This window comes from Glandiceps talaboti, chromosome 7 (genome assembly GCF_964340395.1).
Source record: "Glandiceps talaboti chromosome 7, keGlaTala1.1, whole genome shotgun sequence".
Lineage (NCBI taxonomy): Eukaryota > Metazoa > Hemichordata > Enteropneusta > Spengelidae > Glandiceps > Glandiceps talaboti.
Window position 1 is genome coordinate 6,521,514 of NC_135555.1, and position 24,455 is coordinate 6,545,968.

Here is a 24,455-nt window from a genome sequence, read left to right on the forward strand (position 1 = left end):
ATGGGGGAACCCTTATCTACGTCACTTGACCATGTGACTTTTCTTCTTAATTTTTGTAGTGTCAGAAAAACGCTATGATTTTTACTTGAAAGATATGATAGCTAATCTTATATCTTTACATATTTATTTTTCGTTTGTCCACGCATTGATCGTATAGAAATGAACCGGAGTCGTCGTCTGCTGTGACGTAGTTTTGTCACGTGGTTTTATTTACATGAATGAAAACAGATCCACCCTGTCTGGTGCACGTAGGCTGCGTATCTCTGGCACAATCCAGTTTAATACTTGAACGACAAGTATATATTTCGACGTCGTGTATATTTTTGTACAGTCGACGACGGTTTACCGACAATCGACTGTGTGTACATGCCTGCTTCTAGCGTATAGCGTCTGCGCTCTGTCACACGTGTAGACCTGGATGGCAACGAAGCGAAGCCATTAATTTATTATTTGAAACAATAATCACCGGGTTTGTCGTAAACAGTAAACCAATGAGTGGAAAACGCAAACCGAAGTTAAAACTGAGTCCTGATTGGATCGTCTTATCATGCGATTCAGTCCATGACGATAAAACTAGCACCGACGATACATCTCCGACACGCGAGCGGAAACCATCAGGTAGCTGTTTGAAAAGCCCGGCCAGAACTCCTCCAGGTACACCGATAGAGAAAAAACAAGTCCGCTTTGCTGATGCCGTTGGTGAGGACTTGGTAGAAGCTGTACATACGATTTTAAAAGAAGATTCTGAAGTTGAAAATGCCTGGCAGACTTTACAAAGTCGAGGGATCATGCCAGAGAATAAATCTCCGGATGACGAATATCGATACTTATCCGCGTGCTTCCCACATCCATGTATTGCACCAAACTTTTTGTCCAGAGTTGCACAGCAAAAAGTCTGCCTAGAGAACGTAGTTGTTCCAGATCTTACAGTTCTTGGGACAGTCCGGGTTGCTAATATAGGATATAAGAAACAAATAAACGTACGCTTTACTATGGACAACTGGACTAAATTCTACGAAATACCAGCGAGCTACGTACAGGAATCATGTGACGGGGAGACGGATCGTTTTTCCTTTGGTTTGTCACTGCCTCAGAATATTAGGGTAGGATGTCGACTAGAGTTCGCTATCTCCTATACTGTCAATGGACAAACTTATTGGGACAACAACTACAGTAAAAACTATGCTGTGATCTGCTATGCATCAACGAATGACTCCTATAACCCAAGAAATAGATGGGGACATCACTTTGTGTGACGAGACAGCAACGCTGTAGACCAGATTATCGTTGGCAGTGAGTATCATTTTATTTTAAATATTAACACTGAAAATCAGCACACCAAAAGTATGCGATAGCGAATTTAACAATGTGAATTTAATATATGAATGTATAAAAGTGTCACTATTATGACTGGCTGAGTATAAATCAATGGCGGCCTCTTCCGTATATACGGTGGAACGTTTGACCTGACCTGACCTGTGAATGTAAATCAATAACAAACAGATCTGTGAAAATCCTATTCTGTACAATAGTATATATGGAAGCCTGGTTTAATGTATGCAGCAATGTAAATGTTTGAAATTTATAGTAACAGTTGTAGTTGTTGCCTGACCTCACGAATATATTTGTCTCAAGTGTAGTGCTTGCAGCTCGTTGACAGAGTTTGCCTCGATTCTGACATTGTCCCTCGAGAAGGAATGGGACATTGCCAGAATAGAGTCCCAACGTACTCTGTCTACAAGCAGGACTATCCCAAATGGTATGGCAACCCGACTAAAATCCGATATATAGTAGCTGGCTAGTTCAGTTTGACCGGGAGTTTGACCTTTGACTTTCTCTATTGCTTGTGTTGTCATAGTCTCCCGAAGAGGGCTATTACAACGGGCTCTGTCCGTCCATCCGTAATTTACGTCCTTTCTCAGACATGCAAATATCCAATTTCTTTCAAGCCTGGCACAAAGGTGATATTTCATATAGGATGTATGTACGTCTCTTGTTTCACGACATATGCAAATTTGACCGAGTGGTGGCCATGTTTATAGTTAAAAATCGATTTATATTGACGATATAGCTCAAATACTGTAATACATAGTGACTCCAAATAAATATCTACTCAATGAATGAGCTGATATGAGCTTCCTTTTAAAGCTTTGACCTTGACCTTCAGGATCAATTCTCAAAATCAAGCCATTTTCTTGCCAATCAAAGACCCTTTGTAATATTTATTTGCTGACAATTGCTGATCATGTCATGTTTTATTGAATGGCAGCCATATATTTGGAGTAACAAATCAATATATTATCCATAACAAACAAAAACCCTTTAAAACACCTATTAGTGACTTCATTCAAATGTCTAACTTCATATATTCACATACAAGTTTTCTTTTTACATAGTGAACTTTCCCCTGACTTTGACCTTCAGGGCCAATGATCAAAATCAAACTATATCTTGCCTATTGCAGGCAGTCTGTAGCATTTATGTGTTGTCTATATCTTTTAAAATTATGTCTAAATGTAACTAGAACAAGAAATATACAGTTGCATTACTTTTGGTGCGCTTAATTGTTTTACTGAATGATGGCTATATTTGTGATGAAGAATTATAATTTATCGCCTAATTAAAAAAACTTTAAGACTGAGACGGTATTCAAATGTGCATTCCCATATTATTAGGTGTAATCTTTCTTTTGAGACCCTGACCAATGACCTTGACTGAAATCCATCAATTTATCTGTAATATCACAGACACCTTTTAGCACTTATTTTTGCTACTTCATGTAATTTCTTTTAAATCATGTCACCATTAAGTTACATAGAAGTAAATTATTTGGGGCGTATGAACACGTTTAGATGCAAAGAACAATTCAAACAAATAAATGAAGATAAATAGTGAAAACTTAGCTGATCCCTACATCTGATATTAATATTAGATGTATGGTGTGGCTTCTCAATCGCGATTTGTAACTCTAGATCTCTACAATTAGAACTAGCATAACAGCTTAATTTCAAATGGACACAATGTCAGAATGTTGTTGTAGAATTTTGTTGGCATTTTCTAACATGTTCTGGGTTATATATATTGTAATAGTACTCTGACATAGAAATAGAAGCAATTACTTACTACTTGTTGTCAAGGACGGAAGTAATACCATATTTAGTTCCAATAGAAATTCAGACCATCTGTAACATCTTGTAAAACCATGTTAATCTTGATTAGTTAACCAAACCATAGTTATCCATTATCACTAGTACATTTTAGCTTTACAACTTTTGATAACTTTTCAGAAGATTAACCTGAATAGCAAATGGAACAATTAGATTTACAGACTGTTTTTGCTTGCTGCTGGGATAACTAATAGTGTGTGTAACTGTATATGTGTTTGTATGTATGTATGTATGTATGTATGTATGTATGTATGTATGTATGTATGTATGTATGTATGTATGTATGTATGTATGTATGTATGTATGTATGTATGTATGTATGTATTTATTTATGTGTGTGTGTGTATGTATGTATGTATGTATGTATGTGTGTATGTATGTATGTATGTATGTATGTATGTAGGTAGGTATGTAGGTATGTAGGTATGTATGTTGGTAGGTATGTATGTTGGTAGGTAGGTAGGTAGGTAGGTATGCCTGTAAAGTTCTTCCATCCGCTAGAGGATGATTATGTATAGGAAATTGAATATGCACTAATCCTGTTGTGCTGGTGTTTGGTGTTATGCTATGTACTTCAGTCTACTTATACTTGAGTGGAAATGCATTTTTAAATTTCATAAAGTAATGAAATGATACTTGCACATCTTTAGAGATTATTTAACAGGACATATCTATAAAATAATGATATTGGTAAGTGAGTAGATCATATATACCCAATTAGAACAAAATGGCTGTGCAATAAGCAAACCAAAGCTGAAATGCTCAGTTAATATATACACAATAACTACACATGGAAGTCAGCTCTACTGATTAGCCTAGCTTTAGGTCTATTCATATGACCTCCTGTAAATGGATTCCAGGTTTTCAACTATAAATCTTTGACAATATAGACATCTCATTGTACAGCTAATCGAAGATTCTTTTTGTTCACAGGTATCCAAGTGTAGGAGTGTGAAAATAACTGAGAACCCTAGATGTGATTTTTGCTGATGGAAAATGATGGAATATCCACATACACTGCCATGATTTGGATTATCTGCTTGAGACGTGTTATACAATGACTTGTTTGATTTTATAAACGGGAGTGATATGTCTCAGGTTTATATGCTGTCCACTCTACATCATCATTCAACCAAATACATTCAATGCAATAGGGAGAGATTGAATTTCCACAAAGAAGTGTAGAATTATGGTATATCTCAAGAAAAATGCTGATGTATCCAGGGTTTCCTTCCTAACCCTTGATATACATATACCATACCATGTTTCAAGTTACCACTGTCTCTCAATTTTATATTTTTATAGGAGAACAAGTTTGTTTTTAATTGTTTTAACTAGTTGCTAAGCTGAAACAATGATTTACTGAGATTATTAGAATAACATTTACTATTGTCTATAAATTGGCAAATTTCTACGTAACCTTGAATGGTTACATACTATTTACATGATGCATGCCACATTATGCATAGCTAGATTAACAAGTTACAAATAGGATTTAGGTTAAGTAATAGATTTTAGACATCTATCTGTAAATAGCTGAAAGTTGTATGTAAGTATTGAGTGGCATTGAAACATTGTGGTGCTAATAACCTGTATTGGAAATTTAATATCCCAGATGCTATGTACATAGGAGTCTATTGTCATGGTTACAAGCGATGACATTGATGATAAAAAGAAGGGACAATAATTGACATGAGATCAAAATAACAAGATTAAAATGTTGGATGTAAGAAGGTGAATGTACAGTATGCTGTGACACAATCACAGCCTTCCACACAGACATACACATACACATACACACACACACACACACGTGCATGTGCATGCATGCATACACACACATGCATGCATGCATGCATGCATGCATGCATACATACATACATACATACATACATACATACATACATACATACATACATACATACACACACATACACACATACAAAATCATACATACATACATACATACATACATACATACATACATACATACATACCTATCAGTATTCATGATGTCCATTTAAGAAAGTACTTAATCGGAAATGACATTGTGATTTTTTTGTATCAATCTAATTATTATAGCAATAATTTTGTTTATGGACATTGCCATACAGGCTTAATAGTCACCAGTATGTCTTTGACATATTACCTAATACATGTGACTCAGGAATATTTTTATGATTGAAAAAAATATGATTTTACATTTAATATCAACGTCCTTTATATTCATTTTTATAAAAACTTACAGAAAGATAACTGTATGTATAGGATTTAGTAAATTTTACTTCACCAAGAAATATTACAATTAGACATACAGTAGTTCATGCTATGATTTGTCATAAATTGTATTTACGCTAGGGTCGTAGCTGTGCTATGTCTTTAAGGATGAACTGCAATAATTTGAACAAACATAATTTATTGAGAAAAATAATTACTTTAGAGCACATCTAAATTCGAGCTTGATATTCCGTTATGCTATAAGCATGCCATACTGAGTGTGTATGTATGTGTGTTTGTTTGTATGTATGTATGTATGTGTGTGATTGGTTTGATGTCTAGACGACTTCCCATACTACTTGTTATGTTTGGTATCTGTAATATTGTGTACGTGTGCGGCATAATGGTTGCCTAAGTAAGTAAACATGTAAATCGGGAGTGTTTTTTTTTTAAAATACGAAACATCGCCAGTTTAGTGTAATATTTAGTAGAGTTCTTTCTCAGGGTGCTTTGGTGAAAAATGGTTCAAGGAAAAATAGTCGGATCTTCTACAATATACAATTTGGTAAAAACGGAATGTTTAGTCAAAAGGACAGGCTCAAAAATTAATTAACATACATTCCAAGGTGTCTCCAGATTACAAACGTTCTCCAGTGCAAGATGATGAAATCCCTAGTCTGAAAATAACCGATTTTTTAAAAATGATTTTTGTTACAATTATGTATCCAAATATGCTCAGTATTTGAGATTTTCAGTAGTTAGTTCATTTAGTTCTTAACTTTTTAATCATTTTATTTTAGTCTTTTAGTTTATTTTAATCGTTTAATTATGTACAACCAGAAGTTGCAAAACGTGTAGACAGAATTGGCAAACTGGCTTGACTAGATAACAACTGAACGCCATTTCATTCATTATATATTGATCTTTGACCTTTAACCTTTGCAAAGACCCTGAAACATTTACGTAAATGCATCAATTTCATAAGTAGTTTGCCTCAACATCAGCTGAGCATCCGATTTAATAGATAAAATGAACTTTTTACATTATTTTCACTCTTTTCAATCTATAAAGTGATGCGGCCAGTACGATTGTTGAATATTAACGATTTTAGAAAACAGTAAACAAATAATACACGCCTCCTATAATGTTGCCACAGGCACAACAAGGCAATTAATTAATGTAGCAATCCACGATGAAAATTCAATTAAGCAAATAAGTGAAATGTGACTGGCCATGGAGGATAAACCGTCATTGAAATTATGTGATTAAAGATACCAGTCTTTTCAACCGTCTTGACAATTTAAGCCTTTTGCCTTAGAGTGGAAAGATTGCTTTTACCAAATTAGATGAACACAAAGAGTATATTGAATTACCTATTTCTGATACATTTGAAATTATTTTCCAACAAACTGACAATATTAAATTACCTTTGATATTTTTGATACATTTGGAATTATTTTCCAACAAACTGCAAATGTAGAGCTGCAGATACTTGATAACTTGTTATTTCGGTAAATTAATTAAAAGGATGTTGTCCAACAGAATTAGTAGCCACAGTGTCTTGTAGAATGTAGTTTAATCGAAGAAATAAGACGCAATTTCATTACCCAACCTACAAGCATGAGAGTGTATGAAGTTTTTTGTTTACGGTTAAAATGTTAGTTGCAGCTCAGAGTACATTTCTTTTTAATTGTCTTTGTTTTGTTTTCTTTTTGTTTTCCTTTGTTTCCCTTTGTTTTGTTTTCTTTCTTTTGTTTTCTTTGTTTTGTTTTGTTTTCCTTTCTTTTGTTTTCTTTGTTTTGTTTTGTTTTCCTTTCTTTTGTTTTCTTTTGTATGATAATTGTCTTGGTTTACTTTGAACAAAGTAATATATTGAATCACAAAATAAAATGACGCCATTGTGTATGGAATCTGTACACCATGTGAGCAGATACAACTGCTATTATATTACGGTTAGTTTCACCAGACATCGATCACCGAAACTGTAAATATAACTATACGTGAGTGTCACACACACACACACACACATTTGTATCTTTGATATAGGGCAATTTGTTTAAATAAGGACAACATTTCAGACATGCCGAATCACTGAAAAGGAAAACAAGCTACGGGTAATGTAACACATTGTTAACTCTGAAGCCATATATACATGTATGTCTGGCATAAATAAATAAATGCATAAAGTTTAAAATTATAACAGAACACAGTTACATCAGTAGTAGTACTATGTTAGATTAGTCATAATGGTTTTTTTGTAACGAGTCGGCATTGCCCTTATCTATATTTGTATTGTAGCATCAAAAAAAGAATATGTGCGCGTGATACACAGTTGAAGGTTTCAATGATATCTTATGAAACCAACTGTTATCGTAACAAAACTTTGATCCTACCTCTAAGATTTTTCTGAATCAATATATCCACAGACAATAGTCTCCATCATCAATGAAACCACAGATGAGGAAGAGTTTTTTTGTATATGATAAAACTCACAAAATACTTTTATTGTTGTCAATAAGCTCGCAAAATTTCGTCCTTACCTCTAAGGTTTTTTTCTCCACCATCAATAGAACCACAGACGAGGAAATGTTTTGATTGTGATAGTGCGCACAGAAAGTGCTTTCATTGTAGTCAGTAAGCTCACTAATACATACTAAACTATCTCCGCATTCTGATCGAATCATCGAAACCAGTCATTGTTTAGGCCTCTATGTTTTCCTTTATTGATAGTAGTAATTTGTATATTTGATTTTAAAGTGTGCAATTATTCAAAAATAAATAAATAAATAAAGTTGCTGTAATTGAAACATGGTTAGAGTGTAATGCATTTAACTTACGTCAGGTTGTGTACAATATTCTTGAAAGGCAGGCCTGAAATAGACGTGTAATAGAAAATGATCACTTAGTCTATTTTTTATTGTATATACTCCGTTATGGTATGGTGACGAATAGTAATTGTTATGAAAGCACGTTCAGTAAAATATACTTCATCTACACTGAGTTTCACCTGGTGACCTTATTTGCATCCATAATAACAAGAATTAATGCATACAGACAGCTTTGTGTCATCTTAACTGAAGTGGGGGTTAAAGGTCACTGCATCGGGGTCGCGACCCTTTTACTCAAAGCATGTCGATTTCAAATCTCTGACATGATAGTTTTCAAATTCCAATGACGCTATCAATTGTCTAAATTCCTGTTATCTCGAAATAGACATTCCGAGTAACGTTAGGAAACAAATACTGTATACTACAGTTCAAGAAATGCAGAAGAAATAGCAACATCTGTACCTCTAGTATTTCCTTCGTTTTCAATTCTGTTGTTTCGGGAGTGAGCGCCTCCTTTCTATGTGCTCACCCCCGGAACAACAAAATCGAAAACAAATTAAACGACAATAAACTAAGGAAATACAGGTAAATAGAGAAATCGAGCCGTATTTACTACATCAAAATTCAATCAGATTGCTGCACAATATATATAACTACGAAAATCCCTTCTGTAATTTTCAAAAATAAATACTCGTACGTATGTTTATTTACACATGAGTGGGTACATTCGTATCCTGGCATTTAGTATTTGGTTAATACCGTATCAATTGTGTAATTCAACGATTTCAACATTGACAACGACAGTGGCAATAACCGTCTACAGAGGGCGCCATCTTGCTACCTTCAAAAAAGAAAACAGAAAACAGGAAATTCTGAACTTCTTGTAAAGGAACTTGACTGTTAGCTTTATATACTGTATTTTACTATGGTCGAAAAAAAAGCAAAGATTTTATCTTTATTTCAAACTACGAAGAAATGAAAAGTTAGAGGCACTCGATTTGACATATGGATCACTGACAGTGGTTTTACATGGGACTTGCCTTTACCAATCAATTCCAACATAATAAAACGGTATAAAGTTATACAGCAACATGAACAAGTTAACCCCCAAAATACTTCTATGAATTTAGTGTCTGGAGTAGGTCGCGAATACCATAGTTTCATGATAAAAACTGACACGTTCCACGATCCAATTCTTACCAGCATTACCTGCATTAATTCAGTTTCGTGCGTGCGTCAAGGCGATGAAGGTAAGGTACACCATGTGTTTCAGTTGGTAAACAAAAAAACATAGAACGCGGTCATAGGTCGTCGAAGAAGCCCTGGCTGACTCCTATGACCTCTGCAGGTACGAAATATGCAAATAATGTTGTAGCGTTGCATGGTTTCTCAAGGGAAGCTGACACAGTTGCAAAATATTTTATTTTTTGTTTTTGACATCTTTACAAACAACCTACTTGGAAGTATATACGGATCAATTATTCACCAAAATGTCCTATGCCCGTTCGAAAACGACAGACTTATGTATTACTTTCAGTTAATGTAGTAGGGAATGAATCCGCTTCTTTCAATAGCAGGACATGGTTTTGACGTCACAGCGTAATTCAGTAGCTGTCTGCACATATTTAGATCAGCTGCATCCGGCACTTTGTACGCATGTCATGTCGTCGTTGGATAGTACTTGGCAAGGATTTTTTAAAAACGATTGCGAAAAATCAGTCTTTAAAAAAAGGGTTTAAAGTGTTCGAAGAAAATTAGAAAGTGCATTTATTTTTGTTTGCGTCTGTCGCATTTCTGATCTCGACCTGCAGTTCACCCCCGTCCTCTGTTAACCCCAAAGTAGGCGTGGCCCTACAGCGTCGACCAATCAAATCACGAGACCTTTGCACGTACACACAAGCCGGTGGGTATCTCTAAAAAATACGCAAAAAACACATGAGTGTGTCAGCCACCTTGGTCAAACCAATGCACTAGGCATCGTATGAGTTTTCATCGTAACCATAACACCGGTCCGTTGTACTTGAAGGACGCCTTTCACCATTTGTGTGAAAATGCGTGATCACAGTCGATGTTGGGCTCATGACCGGTGAATCCAGGTAGTAATTAGGTATTTAGTACGACTACTGCATTGGAGCTATGGTGACATTTCGCGGTGTCCTCAAGCAAGAACTCTTAAGATCATGAACGAACAAAGCAGACACGCTAAAGACGCTAATACTTTCAGTATATTCGGACCTGATGGGTACAGGCCGAACCAGGACTATAACCAGAACACGGAAGAACCGACCAGTCCTCCTGTATTCTGGTCGCCGGTTGATTATCCGCCTCGAGAATGTCGGTCACCGGAAGAATTTCAACTCGATCAGATCAACGGATACAGTTCGTACACAAGTAGTGCGGCCTCTTCGTCTGGAGAATCGTCGCCGCTAAGCCCTACAAGACATCGTAAGCCGTCCGGGAGTTCACTGAAAGATCCGTCGAAAACTCCCCCTGGTACCCCAACCCGACGTAAGTCAGTAAAATTTGCAGACGCTCTGGGCCTTGATTTAGAAACTGTGCGTCATATTCTTACTGATTCTGTACCTAAAGTTCCTGACTCTGCATACAGTTCACTAGGCAGTAACGATGGCATATCGGATCATAAATATCTGACTGCATGTTTTTCTCAACCAAGTGGCGATGTCGATTTTCTCGACAGAACACGGCAACACAAAGTGTGTTTAGAAAACGCAGTTGTCTCAGACCTAACTATTCTTGGGACTGTCAAAGTGGCAAATATCGGATATCACAAAACTGTCAAAGTTCGTTTCACAACTAACGAATGGGCTACACATTACGACATCCCGGCTAGCTATGTTCAAGATTCGTGCGACGGACCTTTTGATAGATTTTCGTTTGGTTTGACAACACCACGAGAATTTCACGTTGGAGCCCGACTACAGTTTGCGATATTGTATGAAGTGAACGGCCAAACATTCTGGGACAATAACCACGGTCACAACTATATGTTTGAATGTTACACCAGAGCAAATGACACGACTACAGACAGCGATGCACTCTGGATGCATTTTGTATAATATTTACGGGTAAACTATACTTTATTGTTTGAATTTTATATTTACAGTTCAATCGGGAGGCAGACGCATGACTTTCTATTCAGTATGTGAAAGTATGGGTTGTGCTTCCGGACATCAGAATCAATAGAAATCTTGCATCTTGCGTTGTAGTACAGTGCATTGGGGATGATATAAGAGGGGTTGATATTATATTTGCAAAGTGCAGATTTCGGCATTTGACGTCAATTTCACTTTAAATTTCAATGTGATATCACAGCTAGAGCTAATGTCAGCTGTACTTTTATGCTAGACATTGCAGTCATGCCTGTACCAGATACATATAGGTTATTATTGTAACATTAAACTGTTACACAAGTGACCTTTACAAGTTTACGAGCAGCTGCACTGTTTTGAGTATCAACTGAGTATTCTAACTGGTTCACAGTGTTTTAAGTTCATTACATTGAAACGATAACAATTGGTGGCGTAACGCTTTTCATAACCCCTGTCACATGACTGCTTGTATCTCATCTTTACCGGTAATATTATCTCACCCATGTCGTTAGCATATGTTAATAATCAGCATAAATATACAAAGTAACATTTACCCTGCATTTTACACACCGGTTGTGTATACTTTGATCAAGGTACAATGCAATCCGACAGTTCCATCACCCCCCCCCCCTCTCCTAGCGCCACTAATCACCCTGAAAATCTGGAAAAATTGAAAACCTTAATACCTAAACTGACTCCTTCGTTTTTCGAGTACGAGGGACAGCTCCGAGCTCTCGACGATTTTATTTACTTAACACTCGCGTCAAACATGTTTCCTATCTATTCACCACTGTTGCTACTATACTACAGATCGTTCTAGCCCTCGTTATGTACCATTTCACTTGCAACAATTTTGGCTTGTTTCCAATTCTCGATAAATCACAAATTCCAGACGATACTTTAACCTGAAATGTTCTGACCCGTCGACGAAAAAATAGCTTTTGAGACGATACATAAGACATTGTAATATTACTGTTTTAAAACATCGAGAATTAATTGTCATCGATGAAAAATAATAGTACTTGAAATTCAAGTCCATTGTCAGGATAAGTGAACTGCTCGGTAGGCTAGCATTTGTTTAATGGCATTTAAACAATAGGAACGCCGTCTCATTCTCAATAATAGCAAATAGTTTGTTACATACACAAACCCATTCAGCTATTCTTGCCAATGTATCCGGTATCAAACCACAAGAAACATTTAGTATTTTACATGAACGCAATGGCCAAAAAACGTTTTTTCTAGTCTAGTACCTTACCTCAGGGAATCTTCGGACAAATTTGTATGAAACCGGGCAAAAAAAATTGACGAAATTGCTGGACACTTTTTTTTAAACATGTGGAAAAGAGGCATCTAATTTATCGAATTGGCCCTCAAACCCTTCAAAATCCGTTTTAGCACACACATCCAAGATTGCCCATTTTCTTTTAAAAAACACGATGGTGGAATTTTATGGTTACGTGATGTTTTATGACTCAACAGAGGTTTCAAACACAATTTCAATTTCTATGTGAATTTGTAGATAAACTAATTAACATCTTATATACTGCACTCCGAAGTAGTTTAATGTCAAATTTGCATAATTATGAATTCATTTATTAATGAATATACGTAATAATATCCTCTTCCTTAGTCACTTATTGGTATTTGATATTTGAATTTCCTAAATTATTATAATTTTCTATATATATTATGTAAAACTACGTCGTCACCTAACAATGAGAATTTCACGGAACAACGGATGTCCTTCTAGTAAAATAATCAGACGGCGTGTTCTTCTCTCATCCTGTAATCTGAGTGTATGACTGCAAACCTTTCACCATACAAGCCATAAATGTTGAAGTGAATTTCGCCAAGTCATTCCTTTACTCAGTAAAATTTACAAGGTCAGTCTGGTAACTAGGTCAATAACCACATGACCAATGACCTACCTACATTGTAACTTGCACGACAAGTTCATACATGCATACATGCATACATACATACATACATACATACATACATACATACATACATACATACATACATACATACATACACACACACGCACACACACACATACATACATACATACATACATACATACATACATACATACATACACACACACACCTACCTACCTACATACATGCATACATACATACATACATACATACATACATACATACATACATACATACATACATACATACATACATACATACATACATACATACATACATACATACATACATACATACATACATAAGAATGCATATCGTATAACTTAAGTAACAAGGGCCACAAACTAGCGAGAAGAAATGACGAAAAATGTTAATGTTCTTGATAGCGATATATACTTTATAGCGATCTATCTAATCTCACAGAGCCCTAATAAAATTGGTTTAATTCTGTAAGTGCAACATATATTTTAATTGACTAAACTAGCATTATTGGTAGTTTATTTGACTAAACTAGCATTATTGGTAGTTTATTTGACTAAACTAGTACTATTCAAAGCACGATAACCTTGACTTGAGCTGGTTGGTGTCGCGTAATCAAGTTTCAATTGACAGAAAACATACATACCTCGTCATTTATTATTAATGAAACGCCATCTCACATTAACCGTGACTGACTGAATGAATACTCTGTCAAATTGTCATTTATTAATCAGATAATTTGAATGACCAGACAATCAGTAATCCACACCGGTACCTATGTCATTTAACATTCTTTGCAGTGAGGTGTTGGTATAGCTGTTTTTAAATAATTTTTTGTTTCATGTGTTGTCATGCAATTATTTAATTCATACCTTCATTTTCGACAGAATCATGATCACGATGACTGGGCGAATTTTATCCTTCAGTAATTTGCTAACAATGTGGGTTGGCGTGTTGTATATGTGTACATAGTTAATGACAAAACTGTCAATCTCGATTACACCACGTACAGGTGTGTTAAGGATAGTACAATATCATCACCAAAAGCACAAGATCTAGATCTAGGGCTTTCTGATTAAATACAGCGCCCGGAAAGCCTAGCAACGGTTAAAATACCCCCTTCAAGTTGCACTCTGGCATATAATATTGAGTTGATTTGGGTAGTACAGTGTGTTACCCGATACATAATCACCATAAAACTGTCTCCGCACTCAGAATTATATCATCAAATATTGAAAGGGTAGACAGACAGAAGAGGATTATTTCCATGGGGTTTTAAGGAAAATCCTATAATATCAGTATATTTTGATAGTCATGGATTATTTAGATGCAGCTATCACAACTTTACAGAATTTGTAATTAATCCTTTGAGTCACAAATATTACCCTCGGCAGATGAAAATTCATACGTATAAAAAAAATGTGCCAGTACATAGCCAAATCGGGGAATCTTTTATGTTATGGTTGAACTTATAGAAATATCTAAAATGTCAGGGGAGATCTAGGGACTGCATCGCACCTTCATGGCTATGGCTATAGGCTAAATTGTTCGAATTATCGTATTTTGTCTGATCGGACGCCTACTGTAATCATACCCTGTCGCCATGAAACACACATAAGAATATTTTCTTTCTTTTTCCTTTTTAAAAAAAAAATTCATCCATGACATACTTACGTCATGTCTGACTGGCTAAGTCTCTAAGTCTATCTTCTGTGGAAATCATGCATATACGTAACTACTGTACGTGACTGACCAGTCCAGCCCTATGTTGCACGCTTGACCTCCGGACACACTAATGAGATGTGTAGGAGCAAACCTTGCTTGCTAAGGGCAGAGGTTGAATTTTCGATACCAGAACATCCATGTACAACATAGAGAAAACAAACTGTAAACATGTTCTGACTTCCGACGGATTACAAAGAATTATAGAAGTCTATCAAATAAGTGCATTTGAAAAGTGGTGGCAGACCGGCGAGTTACCAACTATACTGCCTATCCACGTGGCTGTAAATCGTCGTAATTATGCTTGTACATTGTATAATGTTTGTTAGATGTAAGAAATATTGTGACAGTGGGTAGGTTGACGAATCGAACTGTCAGATTATTCCTTGATTTATTTATTAGATACGTGTTACATTTGATATATCAGCTGAAACCTGTTTGAATCTGTCATAAAGTAAATACTTTCCATGTAAGTATGACATGAAAAAAAATGATATTAAATTTTACAGTTCTTGTCAGTATGTTCATAAATCTTCATGTACTTGTGTAAGATTTAATGTTATGTTTTACTTCGCGTGGCAAGAATAAATCACCCAGTTATTTGGCAAGTCAAATGACCTAATAAGTATTTAATTGACTTCAGAATACCATTACATTAACATTATATAATCGAGAATGGTGGCATCCGTATTAATGGCAGGATATGTATTTAGATATTATATAGCACTTGTCTACTAAAGCTATGCCATTTGTATGTTTGATGTGTTTGATAAAGTTATCAACCGTGATAAAATACTTTCGCTCATTTTTTTTTTTAGTTTTGATGTTTTTTGTCTATGGTATTTGGTACGATTTTAGAACTCTAACTTCTGGTCTGACACCTTTGTATACGGGCTTCTGTTCTTTGTCTCCATTTACTGTCATAATGAGTGGTAACCGTGTCGTCATTCTTACGGTACCATGGTAGTTAAAGTAAATTGAAATCACCCCTCCCCATGCCCTCATATAACTACCAACCTTGCTAAGTAATCGATTTACTGATACGAATCACATTCAACGAATTATATTATGACCTAGTCAATTCGTACATTTTTTGACCGATTTGGTTTGTCGTGAAGTCGTAAGTACAGTAGTGTTCGTTTAAAAGTCGAAAATACAATGCTCGTTAATAAAAAAAAAAAACTAAAAATCGGAATTCGAAGTCTTTACAAAATGGGGCAACATTGAAGAGGGTAGTATTATTTTATGGTGACAGTGTCATCCGTCATATATACTTATAGGTATGGTACAAGTTAATCACAAAATTAGTTTGGAATTAGGTAATATGCTTAGGGAGGATTAAACAACAACTCACAGCCACTTAATAATTACTTAGTGATTTGAAATGTCGGAAACTCTTTCATTGATGGAATTCACTTCACGTCCACAATTATTACACCATTCAAGATATACCAGTCTCAAAAGACTGTCATTGAAAGTAATTGCACCATATCAAACGAATTGTATTTTAAAAAACCTAGCACGTCTATATTTTATGAAATTTGACAAAAGACTGTTGGTGACTCAGATATCGGTTGACAACTAAGCAACAGTAGGCTAAGCTTAGAATTTCAAGTACTCGTTATATACTCTCCAGAAGCTATGACAATTGTATGGTGATGCCATATATACTTCTGTAACGGTTTTAGATTAGGGACCCCTTGGCACACCTTCACAAGGTGTATATAACACGATTCAATGGCGGTTGCATTGCACTACAAGTCCGTCTGTCGTAGAGAAACTATGATCGGAATGAATATATGTCGTGCAGACATATAAGTTGTGTACCAGGGTCGTTGTCGCTACTACACAGCTGATATAGACATATGTCTGCTGATTAACTTAATTTGTTCAATTACTTTTGCAGTCATTTGTTGCCTAGATTCATGTTATGTTGTCTAGCTGCATATTAAAAGATACCGTTATTCATTTTTGTCACGTACAGGAAATATTTAAGTATTATGAAGACGGGGAATAGGTACATCTGTTTAATATAAGCATCGTTTGCATACATACATACATACATACATACATTCATACATACATACATACATACATACATACATACATACATACATACATACATACATACATACATACATACATACATACATACATACATACATACATACATATCTTATTTTTGTATTGATAAATTGAAACATCATATGCATGTGTTCATTTATTACATAATTAGTTTTAGAGAAATTAGTAAGGAACATGATGATATTTCCTCATTAGTTTGAAAGAAAATGAAATGTATACTCTGACCTAAAAGTAATCTTATAGTGGGTCCCATCTCTAGGGACATTATCAATATTTGCTCTATACTTGTGTATAGTCTACCTCACCGTCAAGTAGTCAGGCTGCGTAGCGGGTAAAGAGAGGGAAAGATTTGCTCTGAGTTGTCAGTCTGTGTCAACAAGGTCTGCTTTCCATCGATATCACAACTTGTTAATGCTTGTAAAACGGAAAGGGAATTGGGTACAATTGTATATTTAGAAGTTGCCATGGCATTAGGACGTCGATGACAAATATTTGAAAACTCGATTGTGCAGACAGAATGTTGGCATTTCAGCTAAGGTTTCCATGGGATTTAGCTAACAGTAAATGTACTAAATTCTTCACACATTAGAACTGCGCAGTGAGGTTTTTTTAAGTGTATGTATATGCAATTTGAAAAAATAGCCGACAGACTAACAAGAAAACCCCGACTGGCTAATCACGTGGTTCACTGCACTCAGCAGAGTCATTAAAAGCAGGACAGATAAAAATACTAAAATTGAATGATATAATGTGAAAAGGTTTAAAACGCAAAAAAAAAACTATTGAAGAAATTAATTCAATTCCATGTATATTCACATTTTCAGTTCCTCGATGTCTGGTATTTTGTTCAGAGCATATAAATCGATCGTTTTGTGATCAATAGACCTTCATACGTGCCGTCGGATTGTCATAAATTTACTGATAAATTCTGTTTTATACCGCTTAAAAACGTTCTCCTAGGTCTGAAGTACAATGAGGTTTTAGTATGACAGCGAAGGTTATGAGTATAGTTTGAGTGTATTCATTTCTGTAGAAGCCACTCGATGCACGCCATCGACAACTAACCTTATAACGACCCTCGATTGCGTGCATCGAACATTAGCCTGTTGAGACCTTTGGAGAATAAAATGTCGACTGCCGTCAATTCATGTTTTTTCAGAATCACCCATGCATCCTCCTGCCTTAAATCTAACAGAAATATCTTTATTGTGACGTCACTGCGTTTATGTGCTCTGAATTAACCCTCGTATGTCACCGTATTCTTGTCTCATCATTTTCTGATAGGATTGAGTTATTTTGGTGATAATACAGTAGTTCTGGTATACGTGTACATTGAAGTAAGCAATAATGGCCTGTGTTCTATACATCAATGTTTTTAATAAGTTCACATCAGACTTCTATACCTGACGTTATGTTCTAGTCGGATAAAGTAGAAATGAGTTTTAGACAACCTCTGAACTGTTTAACATTTATTGTTATAGGTTGCTAATACGCTTACTTAACTCACTTATTGTTCATTTGTCCCGAACAGTCTTAGAAAAATAGGAAATATATCTATGGATTAAATATACATGTATAATTTCTGTTATAATATATACAGATATATTATATTACGTCATGTTATGTTCATTCTAATTATTCTTCCAATCTATATCTTTGAAATTAGTCATTTCATAGACACTTAAATTCTACGCTTTCATACAGACTTTGTTTGCCTGATTGTCTCAACGCTAAAAGGAAATCCAAGTAATGTACGATACTCACTATGCAGACTGTTCATATACATTGTAATGTTTTCAGAAATTATAGAAAGTAAAAGCCAAGTTGACTTTGTAACTATTCTTTCTGTTTAGATTCAATTCCTTGAAGATAAAGTACAAATAATATATATTACACAGTATAGTATTTCAATCATGACAGTCTGGAACTCTAAGTATATACAGTAACATGCAGCCTTTCAATTGTATTTAAATGATAGTATCGACTAAATCTAAACACGAGTCGTACTTTTGTATGGAATACATATTTCGCTAACTCGACGTGTTATATTTGCGTCAGCATTTAAAATCATGTGGTGTTTTTTTTGTTGCTGTTGCTTTTTTGTGTGTTTTGGCTAGTTGCATCAAACATGTTGTGTAACCTCGTACTTAGGCTGTTATATGCAAGACAGTTATCATGCTCAGTTTGAACCTACGGAACATTTGAGGTTTTCCCTAGGTACTCCGCGTTCCTCCTGCTTTAACACTAGGGCGACTATTCAACACATTTCCGAATTTATTTGGACTAATGAAGATTACTATTGTTAAGCATGTAGTGCGGCCGGTAAGCTTCCCACAGATAATTATGTAAATAGTGTCTATTCAATACCCGAAAGTCTCGCTTTTAAACATACGTCATTTTGACAGGAGTTTTTTCGATATCTTTTTTTTCTTCGGATGAGTGTTCGTTTGTCGACGTCCAGTTAATATCGCATACTTTTGTAAATGTGGAATAGTATTATTGAAGGTTGAACAGTCGTCCATGAATTTTTCTTGTTTTTGTTCGTATAAAATGATATCAGGTATAGCTTCTTGGTTTGTGTACGGTTCATTCGATACTACTGTCATATTATAGCCAACACAGTCTCCATCTAAAGTCTATGTTTACACGATAACCTTCAAGGTATATTCTTCAATTCATTTCTGATACTCCCCCGATAGCGATTTCTAACTTCGCAATGTAAGCTATGTAAACCTGAGTGGTGATTTGTTCCCCTGTTCAATCCCTCATATCCATGCTACAAACAACTGAAATGAGGAGAGTGACGTTACTAGTACGGTTTAAAAGTTATTTAGTGTCGCCCCAAAACCAATATAATTAATTCTACAGTGGGAAATAACGCATATGTCTCTACAAAGGAAGCGTCGATCGATCAATAACAGCTTCACATGTGACTCTTCATGGTGTCACATAAATCGATTTCAGATGGACGAGTTCACATCTGTTGACCATTTAATGTGATTATGTTACAAAAATCTACTTGTAAATGTTTAGATTTGTATGTATCTTCTAAACCCCGGATGTAAATGAAATTACAATTTTTTTTTACAGAGAATTCAAAAAGATGAAATGCCAATACATTTTTGGCCACAGCGTATTTTGTTTCAATAGACGGGTTTCATCGCTTTATCGCACTAGCAACCCCGTGTTCGAAATGTGTCGGCTCAGTAGTTATCGACAAATTAATGCCGTAAATTTTCTCAATAAAACGCCATCACTGAGACCGCCGACTGCATGTCTGTCTCTGTCGAGTGCAAAACGGGAGGTACTGTAATGATAATGTCTGTCTGTATGTCTGGTCTGACTGACTTCTGCAGGACTGTCTGTGCACCACATTATCCAAAGAACTGAATATACATAAACCTGTTATTTTTGTCCCAAGTTGGGTTAAGACAGGATCTCATTATTTTTGTACAAGTACTTGACTTCAAATTAGTTTACTTTGCACATTAATTGACAAATTTGGTTTCCTATTATCTTAACTAATATGTTCTCGTACGAAAAAAACAAATTTGGTTTAGGTATACTATTAGACCACAGCTATATATACGTCATTTTCAGGGAAATATTTATAATATTTTTGTAAATTAGTACATATATAAGTAATTACTTTCCTTCATTTCGATTGCCCTATGATGCATCCTGAAATTTACATCACCTAGTGATATAGAACACATTGCGCTGCAGACCTGTCTTAAGTTTAGTTTAACCTGGAGACTTTTAGCACATATCTAATAGGAAATGAATGGTCATAATTTTATTTTGAACTTACGATTAGATTCCAAGACATATGATCTCACCTTCATTAAGACTGTATTTCAACCGACGTTATATAGTCGTGACACGGACACTTTGTTGGTTCAAAGCTTTGATTTTCACAAAGCCCTAAGGCGTAAAACATGTCATGGCCTTACACGTACCTCAGCGACATTCCATCATTTAATTACAGTTGCCTTTTGCAACCACATCTAGCTAATCACGTAGCTATTGACGTTAGCGTATATTTGTATGGTTGCTCTGTGTCAATTCACGTCACTGTCAATATTGTTTGTCTTATATAATAGACCTATATGAGGCTTAAGCCATATTATTCAAAAATACCAAGTGTTTTGAAGAGTTCGCTTTACATGACCCTGGTATGTATTGTCAGAGAGTTAGTGCTCCGTTTTTAAATGAAAATATTTCACACTGGACAGGATTTGAGCCCCACTATTTTCTCATGTGTAATTCGCAACCCTGATAGCATAGCATATCGTCAACGGCTATATCACATTACCTAGGACACCTTCCATATATCGCTGTACATTAATTTGCTCATGTTTCATTTGCGTTCAGGTGATATATAATTATCTGCATGCAGTATAATTCTAGGAATTGGTGCCTTTTATTAACTCTATTTTTAACATCGCTTAGTTTTTAACTAGTACCAGTAATATTGTCAATCCATTTATCGCAAGTCATGCATTCCATAACTAAACCGTGCATGCTCTGATATGTAAACTCGGTGCTAAGTAATTGCACTGGTGTATGACATTCAGTTTTTTGAAAAATTGTTACCAGAAATTTTCGACTGCATACTCCAGTCTCTGTCAACAGATTGACCCATTATTCAGAATACGTACTGGTATAAATGCAATCAGATGAACAATCCATATCAAGAGTGTTTTGCGTTGTATTTAATCCTCAATAGACATTTTGTTTCCAACCCGGATACTGGCCTAATAGTGTCGTAATACTTTCGAAAAAAATTATGTTCTCTCACCGCATACTTCCACAATGTCACAAAATAATAGTTATGCAAGCTAAGTGGTGAAATGTTTATGTAATCTTATAAGAGTGTTATGTCTACATGTGGTAGTAATTTCTTATATTCTGTCCAGGTCGTCGACATGTCAGATATGTGGAGCAGTGAAATCATTTTTATCTTTCATTTTTATAAAATCTAATAATTAACAGTACCATGTTATAGAAACGATGCACGATAGATTGTACATTGATTGCCACCTGAGGCGATTTGCAAGTACAATACAATAGTTGCTCTCCGACTAAGAAAAACGCTATTTTTTTTTGCTAGGAAGTCAAGAAAACTATTTGGTACTGCACTGTTATACAGTGACTTTTATTTCAGAGCCTTGCCTCAGAGTTTAAAAGTGTATGTCCATGATCAATTTTGGGAGAAAAAATCATAACCGTTTACTGGTCCACCAGTATTTTAACGTGGGGGGGGGGGGTGGCAGGCCAGATGGATACATTTCCATGACTCTTCATCACCAGCCAGAGATCTTCCACCTGATTAATTCCACGGTATCTTTACAGCTGTTGGTTTGTACCAGTATTCATGTCATTATATGTAAAAAACTAACAAGAAAATTGATTAATTGTTGCTATGGTGAACATTATTATGTCCTAATCAGTACCCATCAAAATTTAACGTACGACATGGTTGTCATAGTAACACGTTCATTAGATGAACTTATTCGCTAGTTTCAGTAAATCATCTAAATCTAGGTTTACGAGAGAAGGTGGTCAAGATTGAGTGACGAGGTGGTAGTGTTTCGCAGGGGCGAGCATATCGAACATGACTGGAAGCACAAAATAGACCTATACCATAGCATTGCCTTTGACTCCGTGTCGTGATATATTAGTTTTGATACATTCGTTAGGAATTTGTTGGTATGGATTTATGCCAATATTCAATTTGTCACTCGTATGCATTTGTGCGAGTATCGTAGTCAACATAGACCGCCCACTGCTCACTTTCCTGTCCTTTCTATGACCCTTTATGTTTAGTGAAGGCCGACTACAATTCTGGCGGTTTTATATGCAGTCGTCATATTTCTAAAGACAGGAATAACACTGCCATTCGTTACCACCAATAATATTTCTATTGTACAACAATTCAACGTCGTCATGGAAGAGTTTTCTTTATCAAATTCCTGTTCGTTATCTTGCTTTACGGTAACCATGACAACTACATCACCGTAAAAGGTGGGCCTAGGACGAGGTTATTCACCAGATTGCAGCAATTCTGCGTCGTATCTTTTCACAAGTACAATAGACCACATTTCAATAAGATGCCCTTATAATTGAATACAGCCAGGGACAATGTTTTGTTATCTATCTACACCAGATTATCTGACAAAAGCGTGAATCATTGCTTCAATTCTAATTCTGAATGCTTCAATGATAAAAGATGGTAATTTGGTTTTGTTCAGGCCGTGTACTACCATCTTGTGTGAAGCTTGTTTTACATTGAATATCCTAATGTAATGTTATACTGCGTCAGAGTCAGTTTACATGTAAACCGAGCAATTCGTTTTGAAATAATGAACTGAAAGCCAATGGGGGGATTAACAATAAACCTTTCATAAAAAACATGCATTTGTATTTTGTGTATGTGCATTACAATATAATTGAAGGTGACCCTTTGATGAGGTCACTCTAGTGCACTGTTCGATATACATTCCCAGTGTCTACAGGTCAAACCTTAGTTATTAGTGGAACGTAAGAACAACAAGAAAGCGCCCACGCAGTGATTCTTAAAATATGCATATACTGTCCCCTTAGAAGGACACATATTAAAAAGACCAAAAAAATAAAAAATAAAACCAGGAAGCCGATTAAAGCAAAAAACAATTTTACACCATGATTTCCATTCTATGTCCAGACAGGTATAATTATTAACGATAGTGTACACTACACCTCAATGAATAGAGAACAATTTTGACAACTATTTCCAAATTCCCTATTCTATGAAATTGTATATGTAACGCTATACTTTACAGTAAACATAGAATTATAATTTGAGAAATATCCACTAAAGATTATATCTATGTACATGGATCATTGATTTTTAGGTACCTAATTGATGCTGATCACATTCAAAGATTATGGAAATGCTATTAAGAGTTGAAATCCTGGCAATGTCAAAGGTTAAACATTCAGTGACGTCACTACCAGACAACGGTGATGGAGATTTAATATTCTCGCAAGTCTTAGTATTTTTTCCCCGGTGTCTACCATTGCCGCAAAAATGCCTTTGGATTTACGACTTTAAATTTCAAAAAAAAAAACCTGAATTTTAGGCTTTTAGAAAGTGAGCAAATACATGTAAAATAATAGTATACTGTATGTGGCATTGCTTTCACGTGATATGTAAAGTTGCGACTAGATCCAAGGATATCATCTCATTTGAAGGACGCCCTTTACATGAAGCGGCGAAAGAAGCTGGCAATTTTAATTTATTTTTTTTAAAAATCAGCTTCAACACAATAACATTAGTGTGTAACTGGTAGTACTACATGTAAATATTTGTAATGTAATAAAATATAGAAAACTACTGGTATTCCCGCCATTTATCAACTA

The 24,455-nt window shown here is 35.4% G+C and overlaps 2 protein-coding genes across 3 annotated transcripts in view; both read left to right on the forward strand.

Moving 5' to 3' along the window:
• Positions 1-24,455, forward strand: part of LOC144437667 (glycogen-binding subunit 76A-like) — a 34,176-nt gene that overhangs the window by 5,074 nt on the left and 4,647 nt on the right. The window contains exon 1 of one of the 2 annotated variants that reach the window (XM_078126670.1): positions 10,161-11,298. The exons of the other annotated variant lie outside the window; for it this stretch is intronic. Coding sequence (XP_077982796.1) covers positions 10,393-11,289 — 897 coding nt within the window. The 5' untranslated portion in view covers positions 10,161-10,392 and the 3' untranslated portion in view covers positions 11,290-11,298. Of the gene's footprint in view, positions 1-10,160; positions 11,299-24,455 lie in introns of those variants that run through there. 2 annotated transcript variants of the gene reach the window in all.
• On the forward strand, positions 59-4,980 carry LOC144437463 (glycogen-binding subunit 76A-like). Its single transcript, XM_078126406.1, has 2 exons — positions 59-1,293; positions 4,101-4,980. The coding sequence occupies exon 1, from the start codon at positions 492-494 to the stop codon at positions 1,254-1,256; it is 765 nt and encodes a 254-aa protein (XP_077982532.1). The 5' UTR covers positions 59-491; the 3' UTR covers positions 1,257-1,293; positions 4,101-4,980.

What these genes read in the sequence shown, in the direction of transcription:
- LOC144437463 (XM_078126406.1), top strand. Translation starts at nt 492, where the DNA reads ATGAGTGGAAAACGCAAACCGAAGTTAAAACTGAGTCCTGATTGGATC.